The sequence below is a fragment of the Rhinoraja longicauda genome, chromosome 7, assembly GCF_053455715.1.
Source record: "Rhinoraja longicauda isolate Sanriku21f chromosome 7, sRhiLon1.1, whole genome shotgun sequence".
Lineage (NCBI taxonomy): Eukaryota > Metazoa > Chordata > Chondrichthyes > Rajiformes > Arhynchobatidae > Rhinoraja > Rhinoraja longicauda.
In genome coordinates this window covers 18530087-18557983 of record NC_135959.1, presented here as the reverse complement: position 1 = coordinate 18557983, position 27897 = coordinate 18530087, and the positions used below count along the sequence as shown (strand labels likewise).

The 27897-nt window shown below is 43.6% G+C and overlaps 2 protein-coding genes across 3 annotated transcripts in view; one reads left to right on the top strand and one right to left on the bottom strand.

The window, feature by feature from the left end:
- Positions 1-7087, top strand: part of LOC144595127 (Golgi pH regulator) — a 51989-nt gene extending 44902 nt beyond the window's left edge. For both annotated transcript variants that reach the window (XM_078402207.1, XM_078402206.1), the window contains exons 12-14: positions 838-927; positions 3683-3748; positions 5478-7087. In XM_078402207.1, the coding sequence (XP_078258333.1) occupies positions 838-927; positions 3683-3748; positions 5478-5684 (363 nt within the window). In that variant the 3' untranslated portion in view covers positions 5685-7087. The remainder of the gene's footprint in view (positions 1-837; positions 928-3682; positions 3749-5477) is intronic.
- On the bottom strand, positions 4623-27610 carry LOC144595126 (Na(+)/H(+) exchange regulatory cofactor NHE-RF3-like). The gene is made up of 9 exons (XM_078402205.1): positions 27548-27610; positions 20641-20869; positions 19597-19828; positions 18192-18328; positions 16461-16656; positions 13592-13788; positions 12734-12940; positions 11630-11983; positions 4623-10490 (listed from the first exon to the last, which is right to left on the bottom strand). Exons 2-9 carry the CDS (start codon positions 20848-20850, stop codon positions 10431-10433), a joined length of 1593 nt encoding a protein of 530 aa, XP_078258331.1. The 5' UTR covers positions 20851-20869; positions 27548-27610; the 3' UTR covers positions 4623-10430.
- Between the last annotated feature and the right edge of the window lie 287 nt (positions 27611-27897).

The window sequence follows — 27897 nt, the reverse complement described above, 5'->3', positions numbered from 1 at the left end:
TAACCTACTAGATTGTTGTTAAAACCCTATGCAGTAAACTAAATACCTTCAGAGAAGGAAGTTATCCACCTTATTCTAGGCCTCCATGTAACACTCGAGGTGTGGCAAGGTGATTCACTCTGAACTGCTTTCTGAAATGGTGCAGCTAACAGTAAAATGCTGTCCTTGCCAGCAATTCTCATGCTATGAATTAAAAAATACACATGGAACAGAGCAGCGCTGAGGGTGCGCTGCATTGTCAAAAGTGCCATGCTTCAGATATAATATTAAACTCAGGCATTGCTGCTCCGAACAGTTGGATGAAAGTTCAAATTTCTGAATCTATTTTGAAATGTAAAAATGAGAGGATGTTTCAATTTTTTTGTAAGTGTTGCCTTAATTGCTGGAAGCATTTGTGTATGCCAGTTATGTGACCTTCCATATTCATTGATGGGAGCACTGTGGCATAGAGGATTAGTCAAACCCCATTATGTATAAGGCAGGATGGTTGCAGATTCAGAATTACAGCTTGGGCCCAGGTGTTCTGACTCATAACAACAATTACCACACTTCAAAAGTGTTTTGATTGATACAATTATACTGAGGTTGTAAAAAGCACTATAGACATTCAAACCTTTTGGGTTCTTAATTGTGTTCTCCATCATAGGTTAAGAATCAAGGCTTACATATTTGACACTTTATATGAAAAGTCCTTGAGATATCACCCTATTTTTACTGATGTAAGATTATTTAGATTTGAGTTAATAAATGTTTTCCAACAGCTCCTATTTTCTGCGTGGAAAGGGCAAATGTGCTGATTTGAGCGAGTATTTACGAAATGCTTTCCCTTGAATGCAGGTGAAGTTTTGGTCCCAACATATCTCCTTCATTCTTGTGGGAATAATCATCGTCACCTCGATCCGGGGCTTACTGATCACTCTCACCAAGGTGTGTACGTGAGCTGAGTTTAGCTTTGGCTGTTTACACAGTATTAAAGAAAGCGGTGAATTAAAAAAAGATATTAAACAGGCGTGGACCCGTTGGGTCCAAATCTCTCCTGCTGGCTCTCGTCACCCCCCCCCCCCCTCCCCCCCCCCCTTTGGCCGTCACTCAGGCGGGTCCCCCCCCCCCCCCCGAGCGGCAACCCTCCCCCAACTGCGCACGCGCGGATGCGGCGGCCATCTTATGTAAGTAATAAAGTTTTAAAAGTGATTTTTAAATCTCTCCTGTGGGCCTGGCAACCCTCCGTGCAAACCTCTCCTGCGGGCGTGGCAACCCGTGCAAGCCTCTCCTGAGGGCCCGGCAACCTCCCCCAACTGACAATCCATGGACCCATTGCCGGCCGGGGAGTGTCCCCCGAGGCTGTGGGCGGGCAAGGGGAGAGAGGAAAGGGGAGAGGGAGCCACTCACCTTGGGCCCAGGCAGCCATCGCATCGGCCAGAACGAGCCATGGACCCGTTGGGTGGAAACCTCTCCTGCAGCTGCAGCTTGGCGGCGACGGCCATCTTGTTTGACCCTCTGCCGCTGCACAGCACCACGGGAGGGTCAGGTGAGGCGCATGCCAGGATGGGTATGGGTCCTCCCGGCGGGGGGGGGGGGTGTGCGCATTTATTAAAGTTTATTAAGTTCATTGTTTTAAAACAATTTTGTACACCCCAGGACAATGGTGATTAAGGTGGTGCTAAAATAGTCATGTACCGTTTCGGCTGTATTTCGGGAACGTACTAAAATGCAATATATATATATATGCATATACAATATGAGAGTTTTAGTAATATAATATAGATAAGTGAATGTCTTGCTTTTTGCGCAGTTTATGCAAATCCTGTCATGTGTAACTGTCCCCGCTGTTGCCAAATATAACAGATGGTATCTTTGTTATCACCCTTAATATGCAATCCTCCCACCTTATTATTGACATAACTAACAAAAGAGGCACACAGCTCATCGTAGCAGAAGCCACGTGTTTTCTTTTGGAATAAACCTCTCTTCCCTCTCAATGCCAATCTGCATCTCTAACAAGGCTGTTTTCCCACCCAAACGGCAGTAAACCAAACCCCATGGCTGTTAACGGCTAACCCATTCTTTCTTCCCCCCCCCCCCTTATACGCAACTCATCTACACTGAAGTTGGATGCAGCTTCCATCATCTGCCAACCTATGTGAACCAGAACGGGAGAGAAATGGACAATTCAAGCGTGAGCAGGAGAAATGCTCCCATATATCAGCACACACTGTCAGACTATCTCACACCTACATCTGTAGACATTCTCATTCTCACACAAGCTGCACGACACTTATTTAATAGGTGCTGTTTGCAGAGTTAAATGTCGGCTGCCTCATTTCTTGAGTTCAGTATTGTTAGTTTGTTGGAATGATAATCAATGATGGTATCTAGCTTGCCAGATTTAGCTACAGCTCAAAAAATTGTTAGCCTATTGACAGTGAAGATTGGTTACACGTATTCATTGACCTGTTAAAAATCTGTTCAGAGTAATTCAACCACTCAAACTACAAAAGGCTATGTTTAAACACTTTCACAGGCATGACACACACAGTTTGAAGGCAGCACACAGCCAAATAAATTACTGTCATATCCTTAGATATTGAATCTCATGGCAAACCAACCTATGAGCACAGCATATACGCTTGGTAACTGTTGGCTTATTTTTCTTCAAACTTGTAGAGAAGCAAGATAAAATACCTTTTGAAATTCTGGGATTCAGCATAAAATCGTGATTGTATTTTCAGTGTTGTCCTTTTTGCTTGCACTTTGGTGTGGTGATCTGTCTTTCACACCATTTGAACAGTGCTGTCCACTAGACTTAGGGCATTATAGTGCTCTGAGTTGGCCAAAATATTAGCACTGAGTTTTGTTATTAACCGAGTGTCACATCAAAGTCTTTTGAAACAACTACTGCAAACTTTGTGCGGCTACCATACTCCCCAGAGCTATGATACAAGCTCCTTCCTTCAACGATGGTCAATCAGAAGGTGTTGTTTGTCCACCAAACTAAATCACTGTTCTCGGTTTCTAATAAGTTCCCAAGTTCGCAGATGTTGAGTTTCTTAGTAGCAGCATGTTAACCCATGGTTAATATAACACCGATTAGATATTTTATTTAATTCTCAAGATAAGGCCATGATTCTCAAGGCTGGCATTTATTGCCTATCTCTGGTGTTGATATAGGTATTGGTTTATTAATAACTCGTGCACCGAGAAACAATGGAAAACCTTTATTTTGCATGCTATCCAAGTAAAAACATTCATACATGATTACAGCCAAACCCATTCTTCAGCACAATAGGCATTCTTGAGCACAAAGGCTGTAACAAGGTAGATTAGAGGATCAGGATTAAAGATTATGAAAGGTTCTTTCAAGAGTCTGATAACAGCAGAAAAGAAGCTGTACTTGAATCTGGTGGTACATACTTTCAAGCTTTAGTTCGACTGGAGGAGAAAAGAGGGAATGACCGGGGTGTGAGTGGTCCATGATTATGCTGGTTGCTCTCCCAAGGCACATTGGTTACCCTCGTTTGAAGGTAGGATTTTGAATAACTAACACCTCCAGTGAACTTCCTCTTAACCATCTCAACCTGTCCACTCCTTTCACAGCAAACTCATTCCAGGGGCCATTCTAGTAAACTATTTTACTAAAACATTTGATCTGTTTTAATTTTATGTTATTTTCTTTCTCTTCTAGTTCTTTTATGCAATTTCCAGCAATAAGTCTTCAAATGTCATAGTACTTTTCCTCGCACAGATTATGGTAAGTAACTGAGGTGCTGCCAAAAGGGGAAATGTTACACCACATATATTGGAGACTGGCCTTTTGAACACTGGGTAGCAACTGGCCCCAACCCAGGGCACAGATGTCTCTTCTGCCAGTTGCCTTTCGGAACACTTCATGCAATGAGTTTGGGCAATTAGACTCCAAGCCATATTGTAGTAATACAGTATGGAAACGGGCCTTCAGCTGACCAAGATGCTCCATCTCAACTGGTCCCATTTGCCTGCGTTTAGTCCATTTCCCTCTAAACCTTTCCCATACATACACCTGTCCTTATTGAAACCTACTTCCAAATATGATTCAGGTTCACGGCAAAATTGTCTTTGTAGATTTTCTAATTAGAAAATCTACAAAGCTTTTGACGTTGGCCCAGTTGACTGGAACAGGTGAGGACAGCGTGATATAAGGTGCCAGCTTGGTTCAGTGGTCGCATTCTTTCCTCTTGAGTCTGGAGATTGTAGATTCAAATCTTGACCAAGTCCTGCATGCATGGGCTGAGAAAACACTGCAGCATTGGAGTATCGCTTTTTGGTTAAGATATTAAAGCTGTAAAAATGAACCATTTCCCTGAAAACCTCTAAAAATTGTAATATGGCTGCATTTTATCTGCTATTTAAAAGTAAAATGAAAACCGTTTTCCTTTATAAATAATGTTTTTTGTGGGAGGGGGAACGTGATCTTTGAATGTTGTCTAAGTGGGCATTGTTCTATTTAATATTTAGACAGAGAAATTACACGCATCTATTACCTTCAAGTTGTTGAAGTGTTTGAGTGCATTTTGGGGAAATGGGAAATTTGTTGCACACTATTTACAATTCTCTGTGACCATTCCGCCTCCCTCCCTCCCTCCCTCCCTCCCGTGATGGACGTAACCTGAGGTGGGACTGGAATTGCAGTGACACGTAAAACATTTAGCGGGGGATCTTAAAATGGAGAATTAAGGACATAAGGGACAGAATTATGTTGAATCTAAATACTCTATGGCTTCAAACCTTGGGCTTGACTGAATTCACATTGGATAATAATAGCAAAAAAAGACTTCATAGAATAATAAAATAGTACAGCACAGAAATAGGACCTTACAGCCCACCTTGTCCATGCCAATCCTGATGCCAATCTATGCCAATCCCATTTGCTGCACTGGGCCCATATCCCTCGACACCTACACAGGTACCTGCCCAGTTGCCTTTTAATGATTGCAATATTATCCACTCTCAGCACCTCATCTGGCAGCTCGTTCCATATAACCACCACCCTCTGTGTGAAAAACGTACCCCGCATGTCTCCTTTAAACTTCATCGTTCTCACTTTAAATTTGCTCTTTAGTTCTGACTTTGCATTGGAAATTAAATAATTTCTTTAGTTCTATCTGCCCTACTATGCCCCTCATTATTTTGTTAAGCCTCTATAAAGTCACCCCTCAGCCACCTATGTTGCAGTGAGAATAATCCTCACCTTGGCCAATGTCCTTATACTACAGGTAACATCTTGATGAATCTCTTCTTCACTCTCCCTATTTCTAGCACATCCTTCCTGTAATGTGATGACCAGAGCTGTGTATAAAACGTTGGTTAGACTCCACTCGAGTACTATATACAGTACACTGTGCACAGTAGGGTAGTGTAGGTAGGGTACTTATTCACATTTATTCTGATGTAGGGTATTCCAAAGTTCATGCTTTTATTTACCATTTAATTCTGTCTCACAGGGCATGTATTTTGTGTCATCAGTGTTGCTCATGAGGATGAGCATGCCCCTGGAATATCGCACTATTGTCACTGAGGTCCTTGGAGAACTGCAGTTCAATTTCTACCATCGCTGGTTTGATGTTATCTTCCTCGTCAGTGCGTTGTCCAGCATTATCTTCCTCTACCTAGCTCACAAGCAAGCCCCAGAGAAACAGATGAGCTTTTAGATGCACCATGACTTCAGACACTGAATCTGTGCTCACGCCTACTGTATGAACCTTCATTGTGCATCCAATTTGACTTTTCGAGGTCTTGCGAATATTGAGAAGACTTGAGGGAAAGCAATATTCACTGAAGCACATTGGGAATTGCAGAACTTTGGAGGATGGGTTCTCTGATGCAATTAATTTGAAACATTTAACTTGAAAGTTTGTGTAAAGAAGCAAAATCACTGCTAAAGTTTACATATATTTTTGAACTTAAATCACAAATCTTTTTTGACTGGTGGGATTGATTTTTTTTAAGTACAAAAGTAAGAAATGTTCTATGGGATGAATTTTCCATTGATTTTAATGGAAAAATGCACTGGGGAAGGTCATTTCTCAGTGAACAAGGATCCAGGCTGGATTCTGCCACTTCAGAAATTCTCCCTTGACTGTCATTGGTAGGTAACACCAAGACACTCGTGACTTTGCATTGGAAATTAAATTATTTCCCACCTTGTAAAACCTGTGAAGTATCTTTCCTTTGAAAGAAATTGAAAGGCGAATGTTGACGAGTGCCAATTCCTGGCATGAAGCATGGAGGGCTGCTGATGTTTACCTGATGTGCCTCAACATTGCCACACTATGTAAGTTTTAGTGCTCTCTAACTCTCTGTCGAACTAGATTCATGAAGTGTTGCATCAAGTGTATACCTCGATTTTTTTTCAATAAATGAAGTTTATTGAACAGATGATGTTAACAGAAGCCACTAAAGCACTAAAATAGAAATATCTACAGGACCTGCATTATATGCCATCTGTGTCCACATTGAATGCCTTGGTGTTTGTAATCTGTGAGTTTGACAGCCCCGTTCCTCTTCCCCAGGAGAATAAATCCTGTATTCTTCTGACATATGTTTTTGTGGTGAGGATGCTTGTGTATTTTCACATAAAACTGAAACGGTCCAATAAGTGGAGCACATTTTGTGCAGAAGCCATGTAGATCCTGTGAATAGTCAACTGAAGCTGTGGCATAGTATGGTGAGAATGCTTTCATGGTCTGAATCATCAGACGATGTCCTGTTATTTGGCTTTGTGTACCATACAGTAGGTTCCTGTAACTAATGCTTGGACAGTGGGGCTGAATAGTTTCTGCCTGTCTCAGATTTTGTTTTAGATCTCTTTGTTTTGCTTCTCTATTCTCAACACCCATTCATCTACACGTCTTGCATTAAATTATAAAGTGAACACATATCCCCCTACTTCAAAATATACCTCAATTAATAGATACTCTTCGGTGTAAACGAATATCCGCGGTTCCAACCTTTACATATCCACTGCTGTTGGATGAGATCCAAAACCCAAATAAAAAAAGATGAGATTCAAATATTATTTTTACACAGTATTCCCTATTAGCAAACCTTTTCACTCTCTGTAAAATGCCATGGCTCCAGGGGTAGGGTAGAGGCTGGGGATCCTGTGGTGAAGGACTTGCCTCCTGGCCATCACCTTTTTCCCCCATCTACAAGCCACAAGTTAGGAGTGTGATAGAATGCTGTCCACATGTCTGGATGAGTGTAGGGTAAAGCAAACCACCTGATTGGCATCCACTGCCCTAAACATTCATTCCCTTCAACAAAGACAAAACACTGCTTAGGTTGCTCTGAGAACAACTACCTAAACCAAACTTTGAATGGACAAGAACAACAGCTAGGTGGAATACTATCACATTCCAGTTTGCAAAGTAATCAGAAGTCACCGAGTTTCAGAATGATACTCTACTGACAGACTGCAGTAGTTCAAGCAAGCAGTTCCCTACCACCTTCTAAGTAATTGGGGATGGTTGATAAATGCTGCCCTTGCTGGAGACACCCACCTTTCATGAGAATTACCTTTTAGATTGCTTCTTAATTCACACATGCATACAGTGCGCTCCATAATGTTTGGGACAAAGACCCATCATTTATGTATTTGCCTCTGTACTCCACAATTTGAGATTTGTAATTTTAAAAAATCACATGTGGTTAAAGTGCGCATTGTCAGAATTTAATAAAGGCCATTTTTATATATTTAGGTTTCACCTTGTAGAAATTACAGCTGTGTTTATACATAGTCCCCCCATTTCAGAGCCTCGTAATGTTTGGGACACATGACTTCACAGATGTTTGTAATTGCTCAGGTGTGTTTAATTGCCTTCTTAATGAAGGTATAAGAGAGCTCTCAGCACCGAGTCTTCCTGTCTTTCCATCACCTTTAGAAACTTTTATTGCTGTTTATCAACATGAGGACCAAACATGCCAATGAAAGTCAAAGAAGCAATTATGAGACTGAGAAACAAGAATAAAACTGTTAGAGACATCAGCCAAACCTTAGGCTTACCAAAATCAACTGTTTGGAACACCATTAAGAAGAAAGAGAGCACAGGTGAGCTTAGGGACTGGCAGGCCAAGGAAGACCTCCAAAGACTGAAGAATTCTCTCTATAATAAAGAAAAATCCCCAAACACCTGTCCGACAGATCAGAAACACTCTTCAGGAATCAGGTGTGGATTAGTCAATGACCACTATCCGCAGAAGACTTCATGAACAGAAATACAGAGGCAACATTGCAAGATGCAAATCACTGGTTAGCTGCAAAAAAAGATGGCCTGGTTACAGTTTGCCAAGAAGTACTTAAAAGAGCAACCACAGTTCTGGAAAAAGGTCTTGTGGACAAATGAGACGAAGATTAACTTATATCAGAGTGATGGCAAGAGCAAAGTATGGAGGAGAGAAGGACCTGCCCAAGATCCAAAGCATACCACCTCATCTGTGAAACACGGTGGTGGGTGTGTTATGGCCTGGGCATGTATGGTAGTAGCATAATGAATTCTGAAGTGTATAGACACATCCTATCTGCTCAAGTTCAAACATATGCCTCAAAACACATTGGCTGGAGGTTCATTCTTTGCAAAACAATAATCCCAAACATACTGCTAAAGCAACAAAGGAGTTTTTCAAAGCTAAAAAATGGTCAATTCTTGAGTGGCCAAGTCAATTACCCGATCTGGACCCTTTTGAGCATGCCTTTTATATGCTGGAGAGAAAATTGAAGGGGACTAGCCCCCAAAACAAGCATAAGCTAAAGATGGCTGCAATAAAGGCCTGGCAGAGCATCACCAGAGAAGCCACCCAGCAACTGGTAATGTCCATGAATCGCAGACTTCAAGCAGTCATTGCATGCAAAGGATATGCAACAAAATACTAAACATGACTACTTTCATTTACATGACATTGCTGTGTCCCAAACATGGTGCCCTGAAATGGGGGGACAATGAATAAACACTGCTGTAATTTCTTAATGGTGAAACCAAAATGTTTAAAAATGGCCTTTATTAAAATCTGACAATGTGCACTTTAACAACATGTTGGGGTTTTTTTCTATTACAAATCTCAAATTGTGGAGTACAGAGGCAAATAAATAAATAATGGGTCTTTGTCCCAAACATTATGGAGGGCACTGTACATGCATCAAGCAGAAGCAAGTTAGAGTTCACATAAAGTTGTTGTCAGCCTTAAAGATGAAAAAAAATCATCCTGACTCAAAGTGTATCCGCAACCTGATGCTGAAACCCTGTTTCTCAACCTATTTCTTTATCTAAAGGCCTAGCCCTACCCATAACCCTAACTTAAGCTGTTTACAACATAATCTTTCATCCATTACCTCTCCCCATTGCTTTATTCTCCCCTTTGTTCTTTTAGATTGTCCAGTTTCTTTCAGTTTGCATATCTTTCAGTTTTGAAAATGTAATTTATGGAAACATTAACATCTTTTATGAAGGTACTAACTAACCAGGCATACAATTCCAATAATTCCTGTTCCAAATCAAGTATTTACAGTTATTTTACCTTCTGTATTTTTCAAAAAAAACATTTTGGAAATGTTTTTCAAAATCCACACACGAATCTAAATGGTGCGTTTTTTTAACATGGGCTAATTAACAGACGAGGGTACATGTAGTGAATAATGTTCAGTATTTTAAATTAAATTGCCCCTTTTTTTTTTTCCAAGATGAATCACATATATAGGTTTTGTTCATTGAAAACTTCGCATTTCTATTTACAGATAAAATACTATCATAAATACTACATACACTGGGGTGGGTCTCATCCTTGTTAATGCTGGTGGCAGCCTGATGTGTAGATGAAGTCTATGGAAAGGAGGTTGGTTTGTGTGATGGACTGGACTGCTCCTGCAATTTCTCGTGATCTTGGATGGAGCTAGTGCCAGATGATTATTCCTGTGCAGCTCTTTGGGAGGTTGTGCAACGTTGTGCACAGAGTTGCTTTAATTGCAAATAGTTCATCAAGGATAATTGTGGAGTTTGATCATAACTCGTCAAGAACCTGGCTGGGTTTGATAGCTTACCGCTCAGCCTGGTGGAAGCAAACTCTCAGGGAAGCTCAGATATTAGAGTTCATAACTTTAAAATGAGAATGACAATGTTTAAAGATGAAGTGTCTTAGTTAGAAGGTGGTGGGTGCCTGGAGGGTTGAGAGAACAGGACTAATCAGATCACTGTTTGAAACCAACAGCACAGGCACAATGGCCTCCTTATGATGCAAGATTTCATACTTAAATTTTATAGATTCTTTCATTGAGCATTATTACTTGGAAAATGTAGGAAATTTTCTGAAGAGAAATGAACCATGATTAGTGATACAGGACCAAGTCACAGTTATTGAAAAGCTGATCATGTGCCTTGTCTGTGTGCATTCTCTTCATGATCTTTTTACATTTGTGTATCATCATTTGCATTAGCTTCATCTGATGATGAGGAGGAGGACTTGTCCTGTTTAAAAAAAATAAAGAAAATGTAACATCCAAACTTGCACCGTTCCTGTCACCCCTCATCCTGTAGAACATTGATTCCCAATCCAGCAACATCCACTTGTACAATCCTTGTTAGCTGATTACACCCCTCAATGACTTTACTCCTCCCTTCACTCTGCAGCCTCGTCCAATCTTACAGAACATAGAACAGTGCAGCAGAGGAAACGGCCCTTCAGCCCACAATGCCAAGACCAAGTCTTATATGCCTTCATATAATCCATATCCCTCTTTTCCCTGCATGCGCCTATCCAAAAACCTCTTAGCTGCCACTGTCATATTTGCCTCCACCACCACCCTTGGCAGCTTGTTCCAGGTATCCACCACCCTCTGACTAAGAACCTTCATCTTTATACTTTGTCCTTCACACTTTAAAGTTATGACCCCTAGTTTTTGATATTTCCATCCTGGGGAAAAGGTTCTGACTGTCTTCCCTATCTATACCTCTCATAATTGTATATACTTCTATCAGGTCTCCCCTCAACCTCTGGCAATCCAGAGAAAATGATGCAAGTTTCTCCTTGTAACTAACACCCTCCAAAGCATCCCACATTTGCACCCTTTTCAAAGCCTCCATATCCTTCCTGTATGGGGGTGACCAGAGTTGCACTCAATACTCCAAATGCGGCCTAATCAAAGTTGCATCAATACTTTCTGACTCTTATACACAATGCCTCAAACAATGAAGGCAAGCATATCGTATGCCTTTACCACTCTATCTACTTATGTTGCCACTCAGGAAGTTATATGCTTGGACTCCAAAAGAGAGAAAGGAAGAGGGACGGTGAAAGAGAGAAGATTGGGAGGAAGCTTGTGAAGCAGACATTGGTCTGGGCTACTGGCATCCTGTGTTGTAAATGTTCTGTAACTCTGGGCTTCTGCACATCTCTCATTTCCTGCCTTCAGTCATTCCTGCCCTGAACACTGGAATTCCCTCCCTAAACTCTGATCACTCTCCACCTTGAACCTCTGTCTGTGACCAAGCTCTTGGTTACCTATCCTAATATATCCACATGTAACTTGCTGTCCCCTTCATCAGACTCTGCTCCTGTAAACCACATTAAAGTCCTGTTTAAACATAAGTTGAGGCTGATGATTTACCTGGTCTCCCGAGTGCTGAGCAAGCTCATCAGCCTCTGGCTCTTCCAGTGTCTTCTCCTCAACTCTGCTATCCTCCTGAGTGTCACTGGCAGTGCTGACGGCCTTGGGTGTTGGTTCAGGTGTTGCCTCAGGTGTTGGCTCAGGGATTACCGGCGGAGACAAAGCGGTCTTTGAGGCTTTGAAGTCCTCATACTCTTCCTTCCTGACCACCAGCAAGCTCAGCTTATCTCCGCAGCTATTGATTTTCTTCACTAATTCATCATGAGTGTCCACCTCCACATTGACGCCATTCACTTCAATCAGAATGTCACTCACTTTCAGGCCTGCCTCACTTGCTGGGCTTCCATTAACAATCTGGAGGAGGAAAGGAAATTGTTTTACACAGCCAGTTGTTGGAATCTGAAAGGGAGATAGGAGCAAATTCAACAGGAGCCTTCCAATATTTACGCCAGAAAAACACTTCAAATACTCAACAGGTCAGTCAGCACCTATGAAGAAAGGATAAAGAAACATTTAACATTTTATGCCTGAGATGCTGTGAAGATTGGAAAAAGGAAGAATGAATTAATTTTCGCTCTTTCCACATTATGACAATAGGTCGCGGACCTGAAATGTTGACTTCCATTTCTGTACAGATTCTGTCTGGCCTGCTGAGCATTTGCAGGGTTTTCAGATTTATTTCAGATTTACAGCATCTGCAGTTTTATAATTGTCTCTGCTCGTATTTCTGTGACTCACTTTTGAAAGAGTCACTTTTGCAGAATTCTGAGGGATAAGCCGGCAGAGAGTGGATGATTGCACAGTTGCTTCAAGTGATTGAATGAATGAATGAATACTTTATTGTCACAAGTCACAGTGAAATTCCTTGCTTGCATTCCCAAGGTATGCAAATAGTCGACCCATAAAGAGTGCTTACAAAGTTACAAAGTACCTCTTTGCCAGGTCTCAGACACCCCCACCCCACCCCAGGTTGTCTATTTTTCTTCCCACTTCCTCACAGCGGTCACTGACTAAATGTGCTAGTCTGATTGTAAATTCTAATTCACCCCCTCTCCCCACTGGTCCGACTCTCACAAACTATAGCAAGTGCTTGAAAGTTTGTACCTGTCTAATGAACTGCCCCTGCAATCCCCGGACTGCATTGAGAGTGAAGCCGTATCCTTCTGGGCCTTTGGTGAGGTGGCAGAGTTTGGCACCAGAGTTTGGTGGTGGACTGTCCTCCGATCTCGGACTCTCTCTGGGTGTCACAACTTTCTCTGCACAGGGCGACTCGTGAACTTCATTCCAGTAGCAGATTGGAGAAATGCCAGCCTGTGGTTGGATTTTAAGAGAATGATTCAACATAATTGATTAAATTAACCTCCCTTTCACTCAGCTGCAATGGAATTGTCCTCATTGCACAGAGCTCACAGGGTTAACCATCCAGGTCATGGGCATTAAAGCCATCATCATTATTATTCCAGACCACTAACAATGAAGACTGAGAACACTTAATCATTAGCAGTGACGACCAGTATTCTATGTAATGAGGAAAATTGTCCTAGCCCAAGTAAATGTACCCATGATTGGTGGAAAATTAGGCAAGGACATCATGACGAAAGCTCCTGCTCTTCATCAAAGTAATGGCCATGGGTTATCATGAGTCCATCCAAGATGGCAGACTGAGCCCCGGTGTGATCTTTCCCCTGACAGTGCCATGCTCTGTTGGTGCCACACATCAGTATTTTGTGCTCAAGACCCTGATGTGAGACTCAGACACAGAAATGGATCTAAGTTGGAATTGAGTGTCACCTCTGGGTCACAGATGATACCTAAAAGGTTCTTGACTTTTTTTTCTTAAAAACATACCCTAAGGCTTAAAGCAGAGAGTGCTGGTGGTGACACAGTTCTTGGTTGTCATCTAGTGTCGGTGAATAGCTTTCCTCATCTTGACTTTGTCTCTCGTTTGATGTAAGTACCTACCTGTTTGTAAAGCTGCTTTGTTGCGTTATCGACAACAAGGAATGTGGTCTTGTTCCCACCTTTCTTTATCAGATCAACCACAGGCTCGTGATCAAGATGTTCCACAACTGTCCCGTTCACAGCAACCAATAAATCCCCATCAACCAGACCCGCCTTTTCAGCTGGGCTGTTTGGATCAATCGCTCTGATGTAGTGACCTGAAAAATTACAGAAACCAGTCCTTTAATAAACCACACAAGTCAGAGGCTGGGGATTCCGCAGTGTGTGACTCACTTCCTGACACCCCCCACCCCCCCCCCCCCCCCCCCACACACACATTGTCCCCACCATCCAAAAGGAACAAGTCAGGAGTGTGAAGATCACTCCGTTTCCATGGTTAAGTGCAGCTCCAACAATCTCAAGAAGCTCGACACCATGCAGGATAAAGCAGCCAATTTGATCGGCAGCCATCTACCACTCCAAGCATTCCAACTCCACAATTGACGTGCCGTGGCGGGAGTGAACACTTCCTCCAAAAACCTCAATTTTTTTTAGTTTTAGTTTTAGAGATACAGCTTGGAAATTGGCCCTTCGGCCCACCGAGTCCACACCAGCCAATGATCACCCTTATGCTAGCTCTGTTATACCAGCTTTGCATCCTACACATTAAGGGCAATGTTTACACAAGCCAATTAATGTACGAGCCTAGACACAAAATGCTGGAGTAACTCAGCGGGCAGGCAGCATCTCTGGAGAGAAGGAATGGGTATCGTTTCGGGTCGAGACTTCAGACTTCAGTCTTGAAGAAGAGTCTCGACCCGAAACGTCACCCATTCCTTCTCTCCAAAGATGCTGCCTGTCCCGCTGAGTTACTGCAGCATTTTGTGTCTACCTTAGATTTAAACCAGCATCTGCAGTTCTTTCTTCTACATAATGTATGAGCCTGCACGTCTTTGGAATGTGGGAAGAAACTGGAGCACCTGGAGAAAACGCACAAGGTCATATGGAGAACAGGCAAACTCCGTACAGACAGCACCCACAGTCAGGATTGAACGCGGGTCACTGATGTTGTAAGGCAGCAACTCTACTGCTGCGCCACTGCCGCCCAGTTACTTGTCCAGGCTACTCTGATGGCACTTCCCAATCCACCATCCCTCCCACAAAGAAGGCCGAGTGCAGCAGCCACATGGGAACACCACCAAGTCACGCATCATCCTGACGTGGAAACGCATCACCCTGTCATATTCCGCAAATCCGCACCAGCAGTACTGTGGGAGCACACAAAATGCTGGAGTGACCTGCAGGTCCCTGGATCCACCTTTATGCAGTGGCTCACGTCCACCTTCTCAGGGGTTAGGGATGGGTGATAAATGCTGGCCTTTATTCTGCTCAGATCCTGCGAGTAAAAAATTGAAGAAGGTTTCTAATAAGCCGATAGCTCTGCAGTGAATGTTCAATGGATGGGATCTTGTTAATGGATAGTTAGGAGTTTCACTGGGGGCCTGGGGACGCCGTTATTCAGGTGCAGGGAAGCGCTCCCAGATGATCTCACAGACTTTCTGCTCTGATCTTTCCACCTTTTATGCAGCTGCCAACAGCAGCTATCCTTGGACAAACCTCAGACAACAAGGGAGATTGCACACCCCAGCAATTCTCAGCAAATCTCAGACAGCAAGGGAGATTGCACACCCCAACAATTCTCAGCAAATCTCAGACAACAGGGGAGATTGCACACACCAGCAATTTGTCCCGGAATTTAGAAAAATCAGATGGTCAAAGTGTTTGCAATGCTGTTACTCAGAATGCAATTGGGTCAAACATTCGTTTTAAACAAGGCATTTGGTAGATTTTGTTCAAAAGCAGGTGGGTGGAATGAGATCGTGGGTTAGCCAGGATTTTATTGAATGGGCGTATCATCTCAAAGGTTTACATGGCCTCCTAATGCTTCTCCAATTCATTATGATACTGTTCGCATGGAGAGTGGGTTGAGAAACCCAAAGGTGACTCCACTTAGTCCCGTATTATAAGAGATCGGGGGGAACTACACATGAAGAACCCTGCAGTTAAAGGATTTGTGTTCATTCTCCTTGGGTGCTCAGGAATGTCAACCTGGAATCTCATTCCTTCCAACAGTGTAACAATTTATAGAATTAATCCCCTATAAGCTGGCTCCAGATACCCATTTATATTTAATAAGTCTAGACATCTCTGTCAAGACCCAGATCAGAATCTTGAACAGTGACATAGTGAAACACATCAAAGCATTTTACAGAAGCATTACCCACCAAGAAAGAGCACTGAGCCAGACCAGGGGATGTCAGGGTTCAAGGGCTTTGGTTATAAGAGAGCGAGAGAGAGAGAGCGATAGCGATAGCGGGAGCGAGGGAGAGAGGGAGAGAGGGAGAGAGGGAGAGGGAGAGAGCGATGGAATGGTTCAAGGAAGGGAAATGCCAGAGCTTGGGGCCCAGGCAATTGAATATATGGACATTAGTAGGAAGAAAATAAACTTGGAGCGGTTCAAAAAGCCAGATCCGAGGACAGTACCTCTCTCAGGATGTTGTGGAGGCTGAAGGAGGGTACAAAGTTAGGGAGGTCTCAAAATGGTGGAGGTATTTGTAAATTGAGACGTTTACAACTTGAAGATTTCAAAAGGACATGCTGCCTAAACTGTGGGAGCAATAACTGACAGCGATAGATGCGGGTGAGCCTGGGTGCAAAGTAGCCTTTGCCGCATATGGTGCAGGTATAGGAACATGCATGTGACAATAAACTTGATTTGACTTCATGACTCTTCTTTAATACAGGGTTCATAAAGGCTAATTCTTTGTCCCGTTTTCCCAATGAAAGTCTCAATACACTGGCTCTTGCAAAGAACACTTGGTTGCTGTACCCTGATGCCCTTGTTCCATCCTCAGGAAGAACCCGTAGCCTTGAGATTCCTTGGTTAACTCTGCTATTCGTGGCTTGTGAGGCATCTCTTTTACACTGGCCATCGATGCCACAACCTTAATCGCTCGGCTCTTGAAGTATTTATCCGACGCCTCGTCAATCAGCAGCAGCACGATGTTGTTCCCTGAGGATTTCATCTGCAACAGGTTAGAAATGGAAATCAGAAACCGTGACTCCTGCAAGCGGGAAGTCCAGAGGCAATGCATGGAAGGAATTAATCCCGGGAGATCAGCATTGGAGGGATGTAATCCCAGGAGCTCAGACCTAATGTGATATAATTCCTGGTAGGATTACAATATTTAGAAGCCATTTCAACAGGTACATATATAAGAAAGATTTAAACAGATTTGAGTCAAATGCAGGCAAATGGGACTAGTTCAGGAAAGTGCATTGGTCAGCATGAATGAATTCGGCCAAAAGGCTTGTTTCCATGCTATGTCACTACATGGCTGTGATTTTATATAATCAAACACAACAGACCGATCCCCAAAATGCTGAAGGATTGTACATTTTTATGAAGTTAAAGAGAGAATGATGACTTGGGCATTAGGGGCAGCTCTTGTAGGTACCAATCAAGCAGGAACAGAGCGTGAATGACTGAACTGGAAGGCAAGACTAATAAATCTAGCAATCATTCTGAGAATGACACGAGTCATGAGGACGTCTGTTGTCCTGGGGACTGGATACAGTTCAGGAAAATCAAAATAAGCCTTTCTCTACTGTGCAACTCTAGTAAATTAGACCGGTTCCCCTCAAGTCAGGTTGGGTTGGGTGCTCACCTCTCCAAGGTAAAGTTCCCTGCACCAAAGGACACAAATTGCTGGAGTAACTCAGGTTTCCTGCACTAACTGAAATGTCCCTCATAAATATCTTTATAATGTCCCTACTTCAACTCTCAAACAAACATCCTCTTTTAGTAAGTATAGTGTTGCTTTCACCTTATGTCTGATGCCTAGTTGGCTGATTGTTTACATTTTTAAAAATTGAAACTCAATCCTCTTTCAGTAGCAAGTGCTGCAGAAGCATCTGCCCAACTCCTCTGTGACTTTATCATGATGCTACCGTCAAGCAATGATCTTTTCTGTTCTTGAGTTCACCCCTCCACAGGATGCCTGTGGACCCATGTTGTGAGGATTTAACTCAAGCTGAGTTGAAGCAGTGTTTAGTTACACAGCAAGCTGTGTCCTGGAAACCCCATGGGGAAATGAGAAAAGGGTGAGTTCCTTTGGGAGTCAGCACAGAAAGATGGTCAGATATTATCTTGTTCCACTGGACATGCAGATTTGGTACCACTGTTGTGGAAACACTTTGGATGGTTTCATTGTCGGCTTGGAGAATGGGTCAGGACATCACTTTCCACACCTCACTTTAGACTTTAGAGATACAATGTGGAAACAGGCCCTTCAGCCCACCAAATCCACGCCAATCATCCCATACGCTAGCACTATCCTACACACTAAGGACAATTTACAGTTTACAGAAGCCATTTAACCTACAAACATGTAAATCTTTGGAATGGAGAGGAGACTCCACCCGGTTTTCACCCGGTGGAGAAAACCCAGGCGGTTACGGGGAGAATGTACAAACTCCGCAAAGACAGTACCCGTAGTCAGGATCGAACCCGGGTCTCTGGCGCTGTAAGGCAGCAATTGTACCACCGTGCCACCCATACCTTAGACACCATCTGCTGATGAGTGAAGTGCTCAATGTTTTCTCCATTCAGCTCAATGATCCGGTCATTGGGTTGAACTCCAGCGATGGAAGCAGCACCAAGAGGAGAAATTTCCATCATGAACAGACCAAGAACTCCTGCAGAAAGGAAGCATTCAGTTTAAGCTCAAAGCAGTAAGAGTGTAGCTCCTTGTCAGCAATGTTTTCTGTCCAAATGGGGATTCATCATTGGCTCCCAATACTAATCCACAGTTTTAAAATAAACCCGTTATGTAAAAGATTCCAACATCTGCAGTCTCTTATGTCTCCATCATCTATCATGTTCAACTTTAAACAGTGCAACTCACAACCTCATCCATAAAAAGACAACAAATCACCATTTGAATTAATGTTAATTACAAAGTTCCGCTATATGTTTTGATCAAGCAGAACTGGCTTCACACTAGCCTGCATCTCATTAAGATGTACAAGAATAACTAGATGTAAGCAACACTTGGTTAATATCTCTTTTTCTGTGGTTTAAACCTCTCGTACATTGATTCTGGCCCCACCACTGCCTCCGGTTTCAATGAAAGGATCTTTGTTTGCTGCACACACATTGTGTTGGTTTAGTGGTCCTCCATATTCTTGTTTATTGCTGTAAAACCAGGCTGTTCGACAGGCAGGTTCAGCCAACCTGTGGTAACACTGGTCACAAAGTGCCCAATGATGATTGCGCAGAACAAGATTGAAGATTCACTGACTGGCAGAAGGCAAAGAGTGTTTGGCTACCGGTGAAATGTGTTGTTCTGCAGGGGTCGGGGGTGGGCCTGCTACTTTTCACATCATATGTTTAATGATTTGGATGAAGGAATTGATGGCTTTGTGGCCAAGTTGATACAGATGATATGAAGATAGCTGGAAGGGCAGGTAGTGTTGAAGAAGCAGGGAGAAAGACTGCAGAAGGACTTGGACAGGTTGGAAGAGTGAGCAAAGATGTGGCAAATGGAATATAGTGTAGCAAAGTGTACAGTCATGTACTTTGGTAGGAGAAATAATCATTTTAACAAGGTTAAAATCTAACTCTCGGCTCAACCTCTCTTCATACATCAACCTCTTCATTTTGAGAGCCAACATAGTAAGCATTCTCTGTAATACCTCCAATGAAGCACATCCTTCCTTAAGTAGGAAGACCAAAACTGTTTGTAGTTCAATATAGGCCCATTCTGATCAATCATTTCTTTTGTGGGAGTGCCCTCTTATCCCTTCAATCAACCCACTATAATCCAAAATATATCCTTCCTGGTACTCCAGGTGTGTTCTGACTATAGCAAAGTACATTCCCTCCAGCTTTCTTGAAATAAAAGCCAAAGGTCTATTCGCTACCCTAACTAAATCATTTCAGTCAGGTTGTTGTCAAGCTATACCTTCAATGGTTTTCAGTGAAAATCCAAAACCACCGTCTTGTTTCACCAAGTAGCAGATTTTTGGTCGGGGTGTATTCCCACTGACCCCGTTCAGCAATGGCTCGTTTGGTCCTGGTTCGGCACAGCTCAGCTGCAGTAGGTCAATGCCTTGTTTGTTGGCGTTAACGTACGAGTCACCGTCCAAAACCGTCAAGCAGACTGAAGTCCCCGACTTCTTGATCAGTTCCACCACCTAAAACAGAGACAGGCAGATTATAGAGGGTGGAGAGTCAGCTCCTCCAACAATGAGGGACTACAATGGGTTGATATCAGGCATGGTTCACTTTCCCGCTAGTCTATAGACCTGGCTCCCATCAGACCCTCTCCCAACGTTCTCTCCACAGCCGTGGGCATTTGTCCTGATCAAACATCTTTCCAATTCCCTTTCAAACATTCCCCTTGAATTTGCTTCCACATCACTTTCAAGCAATACCTTCCAGATCACAGCTTGGTACGAGAAATAATTCACCTTCATTCCCTTTGGTTCTCCTGCTGCTCCCTTCCTCTCTGTGTCATCTGGTCCCTCACACCTCCTGCCTCTGGAAGTTTCTTCTTATTTACTCCATCAAAGTCCTACCTGATTTTGAACGTCTCCATCAAATCTCTCCCTACTCTTCTCATGTACCTCCCTACTTTGATTGTTCCAGGAAACCTCCCCCAGACCTATACCCAGGCCTTTGCAAAGCAAGCACCAAGAATTGAATGCTCGACTCCAACTCTGCAGAACAGTTCACCATTTCGTCCTCACACTTGTATTCTCTCTGTCCCTTAGAAAATCCACATAGATACTTCATGAGGTTTGGTGTTTGTCCATTCTTGAGATTGGCAAAGAATATCATGGCTTACTGTGAGCCCACTTGGCAATCAAAGTAGGCTTTGATAAACACAAAGTACTGGAGCAACTCAGCAGTATCTGCAGTTCCTTCCTGCACAAGGCTTTGATAACAACCATTAATGTGGTGCATTTTGGGATGGACAGCCAGGTCCAAAAGGTGTGCCACGTACCTGGTGATGTTCCTCGGTGTCCACGAAAATGCCGTTGACCATGAGCACTCGGTCCGCATCCTTCAGACCCCCGCAGTCCGCGGGACCCTCCTTCACCACGGCACGAACCAGGTGACCCTTCACATCCTTCTCAATCCTCAGGAAGAAGCCAAAATTCCCACCATCCTTCTTGCACAATTGGCAAACTCGTGGCTGAGGTGACGTCACCATCGCTTGTGGTTCAGGTGACCTGAAACGGTAAATTCTATGTGTCAGTCACCAGTGGCACACAGGCAGGTGCATGTTGGGCACCAGGCAGGTGCATGTTGGGCACCAGGCAGTGAACTGCCTTCTTCTGCATCATATCTCACGGCACGTCATGTACACCAGCAAGTTATGAATTATTTAGTACTCGTGTCCTGTTTCATATTTTTGATCATCGCAAAGATCATTCAGCCCACCAAGTCTTTGCCAGCTCTCAGAATCATCCCAGCATTCCCATTCCCCCACTTATTTCACTGCGTCAATTTTCTCTCACCTGCCATCAGTTCCCCCTTCGATTCTTTTACCACCCACCTACACTTACAAGCAGTGAGTTATCCACTAGCCAGCGCATCTGTGGGGTGTTGGAGAAGGTGCAAACACCATGCAGACAACAATAAAGGTCAGGACCTGCGATATTGCAGACAGTTTTGCCTAAGGAAGAATCTAATTAACATTATAGCGGAATATCACACAACCTGGCCATTGAGCTTCTGAGGGGATTTTGCACTGGTTTCAAGATCTGCATTAACGAGGAAGATTTAAAAGGTTTTAAATTAAAGTAACAAAACACAAAGGGCTGAAGTAACAGCAAATCAGGCAGTTTTCATTAGTCGATCCCGACTACAGGTGCTGTCTGTACGAAATTTGTACATTCTCTCTGTGAGAATGTTTCCGCGCTGTATCTCTAAACTAAAAGCATGAATTAAAGCAACTCAGTTTGGGTCATAGAGTCATACAGTGTGGAAACAAGCCATTCAGCCCAACTTGCCCACACCGACCAACATGTTCCATCTACACTAGTCCCATCTGCCTGAGTATGGCCCATATCCCTCTAAACCTCTCCTCTCCATATACCTGTCTAATTGTTTGGTGTTAAAAACATCTTGTCATCATTGAAATGGACTGGACTGGGTTAAAACTCTGAAAGGTTTTAGAAAATACAATGAAAGCTGGAGGTCTGAAAACACAGCTGATTGCATTTGTTCAATTCATATTTTGCTAACAAGTTTGAATTCGAATTTGAGCTTAAAAGGTTTAGCCAGAGGAACTCGCAACAAACTGAAATCCTATTTTCTCTGTACATAATTCAGTTGGCGAAAGTGGAATTTAGATAACAGTGTTCCATTTATCTCTTTCCATCTGACCTGTGGTGGAATATTTTAACCCACCCCATCAGCAGGAAGCTTATCAGACTGGGAACACTAGTTTTCTATTCTGCTGGATATTACTCTTTACAGAAATCGCTATTGGACACAGTGCAAATCCAACCTTTCATCCAATGCAAAGGATTTTCTGCTGATTTTCTGCCCGGGGAATTTGAACATTTGATAAATAATTGATCAAAGTTATATTCTGGGTTCCGATGAATGTGATCCAACTCCCTGCAATCACTGCAGTTAAAAAAACACAGTGCCAAGGAAACTCTTCATTCCACGCGTCTGTCTCATTGATGGTCATCTGTTCCCTGTGTCAAGTGTGCTTTATTGATAAACACTCTCAATAATTCATTTTTATTTAATACCCTTCCACAACTTCAAGACATTCACAATCCATGGGTTTACTCCTGAAGTGTGGTCAGTGCAGGTAAATGCATTGGCCATTTTATACACAGCATGATCTCACAAACAACAGAGAAGCAGACACTATCAGTGTTGCTGTTTAAAAGAGTAATGACTGTAAAGTGTAACTCTCCACTAGTTCCCTGGTATCTTTAACAAACATTGGAGAGGGTAGATCCCACTTTAACATTGCTAGGTGACCAAGCTGTCAGTTTAGCTTAGAGATATCGCATGGAAACAGGCCCTTCGGCCCATCAAGTGCATACTGAAAATTGATCACCCGTTCACACTAGATCTACAGTATGTTATCCCACTTTCTCATCCCCCCCCCCACACACACACACACACACAGGGCAATTTATGCAAGGCCAATTAACCCACAAAGCCACATGACTTTGGAATATATGAGGAAACCAGAGCACCCGGAGGAAACCCATGCGGTCACAGGGAGAACATGAAAACTCCACACAATCAGCACGCAAGGTCAGGATCAAGCCCGGGTTTCTGTCGCTATGAGGCAACAGCTCTACCAGCTGCGCCACTGTGTTGCCCACTGTTCTGGACAATATTTGTACCACAAACATCAATGATTAGGTTATGTGGTCACTCATCTTGCTGCGGATGCTGAGAGTTTGATGTGTGTTGAGCTAAATGCTGTGGTTCTCTCTGTTACAAGTTTGTTATACATTTCAAACGATTCTTCGCCGACTGTAAAACGCTCTAAACGTCCAGTGGTTTTCAGTTAGATGATATAAAACTGATTCTTTCAAGCCTTTTCTCGGCCTGAGGCAATATTTGAAGCAATGAGTTCATCTTGTGGAAGGGAGACCAGGAACAGTAGCTGTTGACCGTGAATGGGTTTGGAACAAGAGAGGAAGTGGACAGAGGAATCAAAGACTGACTTTCCATCACTGACTTTACTCAGGTTTAAGGAAGGGGAAATGAGAGTTTGGAAGTCTGCCCAACCTCTTCCTGTACCTAACATCCAAACATCATTCTGATGAATAGAACCCCTGCACCACAACAAAACATTCCAAGCAGGTCAGGGAGGGCTGACGTTGCAGAAGGTAGATCAGGTCAATGGACACCCCTAGTCTGGAGAGCACTGACCGAGACAGAGAGACACTTCTCCCTAACCTGGACTGCCTCCCTCATGACCCAAGGCCTCTCCATTCACTGACTCATAGAGACATAGAGAGTCATACAGCATGGAAACAGGCCAAACCGCCCAACATGTCCCATCTACACTAGTCCCACCTACCTGCATTCGTCCCTTATCCCTCGAAACCTGTCCTATCCGAGTACCTGAAGCAATTAGTTTCAAACATTGCAATTGTCCCGGCCTCAAGCACCTCCTCTGAACACTCCATGCATGTCCAAATCTAAACTCATACTTAAATATCAAGATATGTCTTAAACAGAACTACCGTGAGTCTTGGGTTCTAATCAAAGCCAATGGTCCATTCCAACTGCCCAACAAAGTTTCCCAATCAGGTCAAGCAAAGTTTAGACAGACATTTAAATTGGCAAGGCACAGGAGGATATGGTTCTTGTGTTATACTTGTAAATGGGACAAGGGTAGATGGGTGAGCATGGACATAGGGGACTCAATAATACCCAACAGGAACAACATTACTCAGCATCCTGAGAGTTCCGAATGCCTTGTGCTACTATATATTGCCACATCTTTTAATGTGGTTATCTTAGGGAACAAAGTTTATTCCTTTCGTAAGACACGCAGCAGAGCAGTGGGGATTCTGCTGACGGACACTTTTGGTGTTCACTGCTGATCACGAAGAACACTGCTGCTCTTTCTGCCAAGTTCATCATTAACTGGGTTGCGTGCACTGTGGTTGTGTAACATAGAAGACTAGGCGCCTGCCTTCAGACGCACTCTGGCCCCTTCAATTACACACAGAAAGCAGCGCACTGCCTTTCCCCAAGTACCCATGGTCCCTACAGAGAACTGACCTCACGCTCTGGACCAAAGGGAAATGGCACCTCACTCCACTTGCCAGGGAGAGGGGTGGAATTGGCCACTGGGAAAGGTTTGTAAAGCAGGTGAAGGATCGTGCTTTGGACTCAGTGAAGCCCGGAGAATGTTGCTAAGTGGACGATCCTTCACCTTTGCCTCAGGAGGTTGCGGGTTGAAGTCTCTCCTCAGGCACTTTAATTAGACGAGGAAAGCTGAGGATCTGATGCAGTACTGAGGGATTCCAGCACAGTTGTAGGCAGGTGTCCTTCACTGGTGGAGCCAGACAAAGGCCACTCCTGTTGAAGGATAAAGATCCCTTGGCCATTATTTTGAATAGGAGGGAGGGGTTTCTCCACAGGTTGGGGACCACATTTACCCCTCTGCCAATAACTCCAAAGCATCTTGGTCTCTCTCACATTTCTGTTTACGGGATCGTGCTATGTGATAACCCTTCAATTGTAGTTCTTTGGATATGAGGCACCTTGAAACATCTAGTGTAGGAAGGAACTGCAGATGCTGGTTTACCGAAGATAGACACAAAATGTTGAAGTAACTTAACGGAATCAAGCAGCATCTCTGGAGAGAAGTAATGGGTGCTGTTTCATCTGGAGATCCTTCTTGAGACTGTCCAGAAAAGTCACCTCCACGCACTGCACTCACAGCACCCCAGGGCTAAACCTGCACCTGACACGGGTTCTCACAACTTCCTAAGCACATTAGCTCTCAGGACTATATGGAACCGAAGGCCATTCAGCCCTTTGAGCCTGTTACAGGGTTAGAAGCAGACTTCATCCTCTCAAATCCTGTGTTTATAAACTTGTTTTCCATGCTCTAGACATCGGCAACAAGGCCAGCATTTATTGTCTGTCCCTAACTACATCTTAAGCAGGTTAATGTTGAGCTGCTTTTTTTTGTCCATTCTGGTGAAGGTGCTCCCACGGTGGTGTCGGGGGGGGAGTTCCAGGACTTCCAGGGCAGCACGGTGGTTGAGCAGTAGAGCTACTCCCTTACAGCTTCAGAGACCCAGGTTCGATCCTGACCACGGATGCTCCGCTGTACGGAGTTTCTACGTTTTCCCCGTGACCTTGCGTGGGTTTTAGATTTTTAGATTTAGAGAAACAGCGCGGAAACAGGCCCTTCGGCCCACCGAGTCCGCGCCGCCCAGCGATCCCTGCACATTAACACTATCCTATACCCACTAGGGACAATTTTTACATTTTACCCAGTCAATTAACCTACATACCTGTACGTCTTTGGAGTGTGGGACGAAACCGAAGATCTCGGAGAAAACCCACGCAGGTCACGGGGAGAACGTACAAACTCCGTACAGACGGCGCCCATAGTCAGGATCGAACCTGAGTCTCCGACGCTGCATTCGCTGTAAGGCAGCAACTCTACCGCTGCGCCACCGTGCCGCCGTGCTACCGTTTTCTCTGGTAGCTCCGGTTTCCTCCCACACTCCAAAGACGTACAGGCTTGTAGGGTAATTGACTTGGTGTAATTGTAAATTGTCCCCAGTGTGGGTAGGATGGTGTTAGTGTGTGGGGATCGCTGGTCAGCACGGACTCGGTGGGCCAAAGGGCCTGTTTACCTGCTGTATCCCTAAACTAAACTAAACTAAACCTGACTTATGATGAAGTGCCAGCAATCTGTTGGCAATTAGGATGTTCAGCTTGGAGGGGACTTATAGACTGTGGTGCTTCCATTCAACAGTTACCTGGAAGCAGGAGGAACCCCTCACACAAAGGAGTAGTTCTTTGGTCTATTGAACCTGTTACGGGGAGCTGGAAAGCCCATTCACCGGCCACAGACATGACCATGAGAAGGAAGACGTTCAGCCCATCAACACTATGCTGGCCCTTGTGGCTGAGTAGAGAGCTTAATCCATGTACTTTTACCCAATGAAAATCTTTCAGTTTCAGCATTTTGATTACTGACTGATGCAAGCGCCGTAAATGTTTGGAGTTTATTGCAACAGCCATAAAAATATTGGGAGAAGATGGAACCCAAAGCATGCGGCTCTTTATCTGCTGGTTCCAGAAGTGGATCTGCAATCATTCATTACAATCGTTCCATTCTTTTAAACCTCTACACCAACAGCAGCATTTCTTACACTGTGGACAGCTTGATTGTAATCATGTATTGTCTTTCCGCTGACTGAATAGAACGCGACAAAAAAAAAGTGACAATAAACTAAACTAAAGTATTCCAATGTCCATTGGCTTTGTGGTTGGAGGGGAGGGTACCGAAATGGGTTTGGGAGACCTGGATCACCTTGGCCATTTCCTTCAGTTGACAACCCCAAAAAATCGTGTTCACTTGATCAACCCAGTCAATGAATTCATACAGCTCTATCGAACCACCTCTCAACTGGCCCTCGAGGCTGGGAACAGCTGGAAACCAGTCTGAAGAAGGGTCTCGACCCGAAACCTCCTTCTCTCCAGGGATGCTGCCTGTGCCGCTGAGTTACTCCAGCTTTTTGCGTCTTTCTTCTATTTTGATAACGTTCTGATAAAGGGTCTTGGACATGAAATGTTAACTGTCTGTTTCTCTCTCCACAGATGCTACCTGAGCTGTTGAGTGATTCCAATATCTGCTGTTACTATTTCTGAATTACAGCACCTGCAGTATTTTTGATCCTCAAAACTTAACCCTTTGTTCGTTGGTCATGAACCTATGAAACCCCCCCCCCCACCCGCACGTCTTCAAATAATTACACTCAATGAGTAAAATAGGATGGAAAAAATCTTGCCCTATGTCACAGACACAAATCTCAATTATTGATATACAGACAAGGCATATCTGTTATATTGGGTGCACAACGACTCTCTGAAGTATGTAACTGGAGCAAGACCAACAGGATTAGGTTTTCACTTATAATTCCAGTGCGCTGGTTTACTAAACTCATGGAAGTGTATGGAAACACTAGAAATTACCATAAAATGTATTACTAATTCAGATCACCCTGACAAATGTACAACTGCAGTCAATACTTGATCAGCAAACCAGAAACAAATGAAAACAGGCGGAGACATGAATTAGATTGCAGCAAAAACAACTTGACAACTAACTGCAAATAATATTACTTTCCAAAATTGGTTCAGGTGAAATATGTAACAAATGTGTTTACCAAACGTCAGCCGTTCAGTTCCAGGAGACCTTCGGAGTGTTGTCTGCGAGAATGACTGTGGACTTTGATCAAAGTTTCGTTAAGGGGTTGTACCAAGCGACAGGCACTGGAAAACTGTTCGTAAAATGTCAATAACATTCCTGATGTCAGTCCATCCACTAACTATTTGTGCTTCCACACGTCATGGACCCTCTAATTCAATGTAAGATTAAAACCCATTAAAATTAAAAGAACCCTTGCACTTGCAATTAGCAGGATGAGCAGATGTTTCTAGCCATCTAGCCATAGGGAAACATAGTGGAGCAGCTGGTAGGACTGCTGTCTCACGCCACCGGAGACATGGCTTTGAT

Bases quoted from the DNA above. Each gene is read 5' to 3' on its own strand.
- LOC144595126 (XM_078402205.1), bottom strand. From the start codon at position 20,850: ATGGTGACGTCACCTCAGCCACGAGTTTGCCAATTGTGCAAGAAGGAT. The intron at 13,789-16,460 runs GTACAGCAACCA...GTAATTTTTCAG, and splicing joins GATGGAACAAGGGCATCAGG to GTCACTACATCAGAGCGATT. The intron at 12,941-13,591 runs GTAGGTACTTAC...ATCCAACCACAG, and splicing joins CAAAGCAGCTTTACAAACAG to GCTGGCATTTCTCCAATCTG.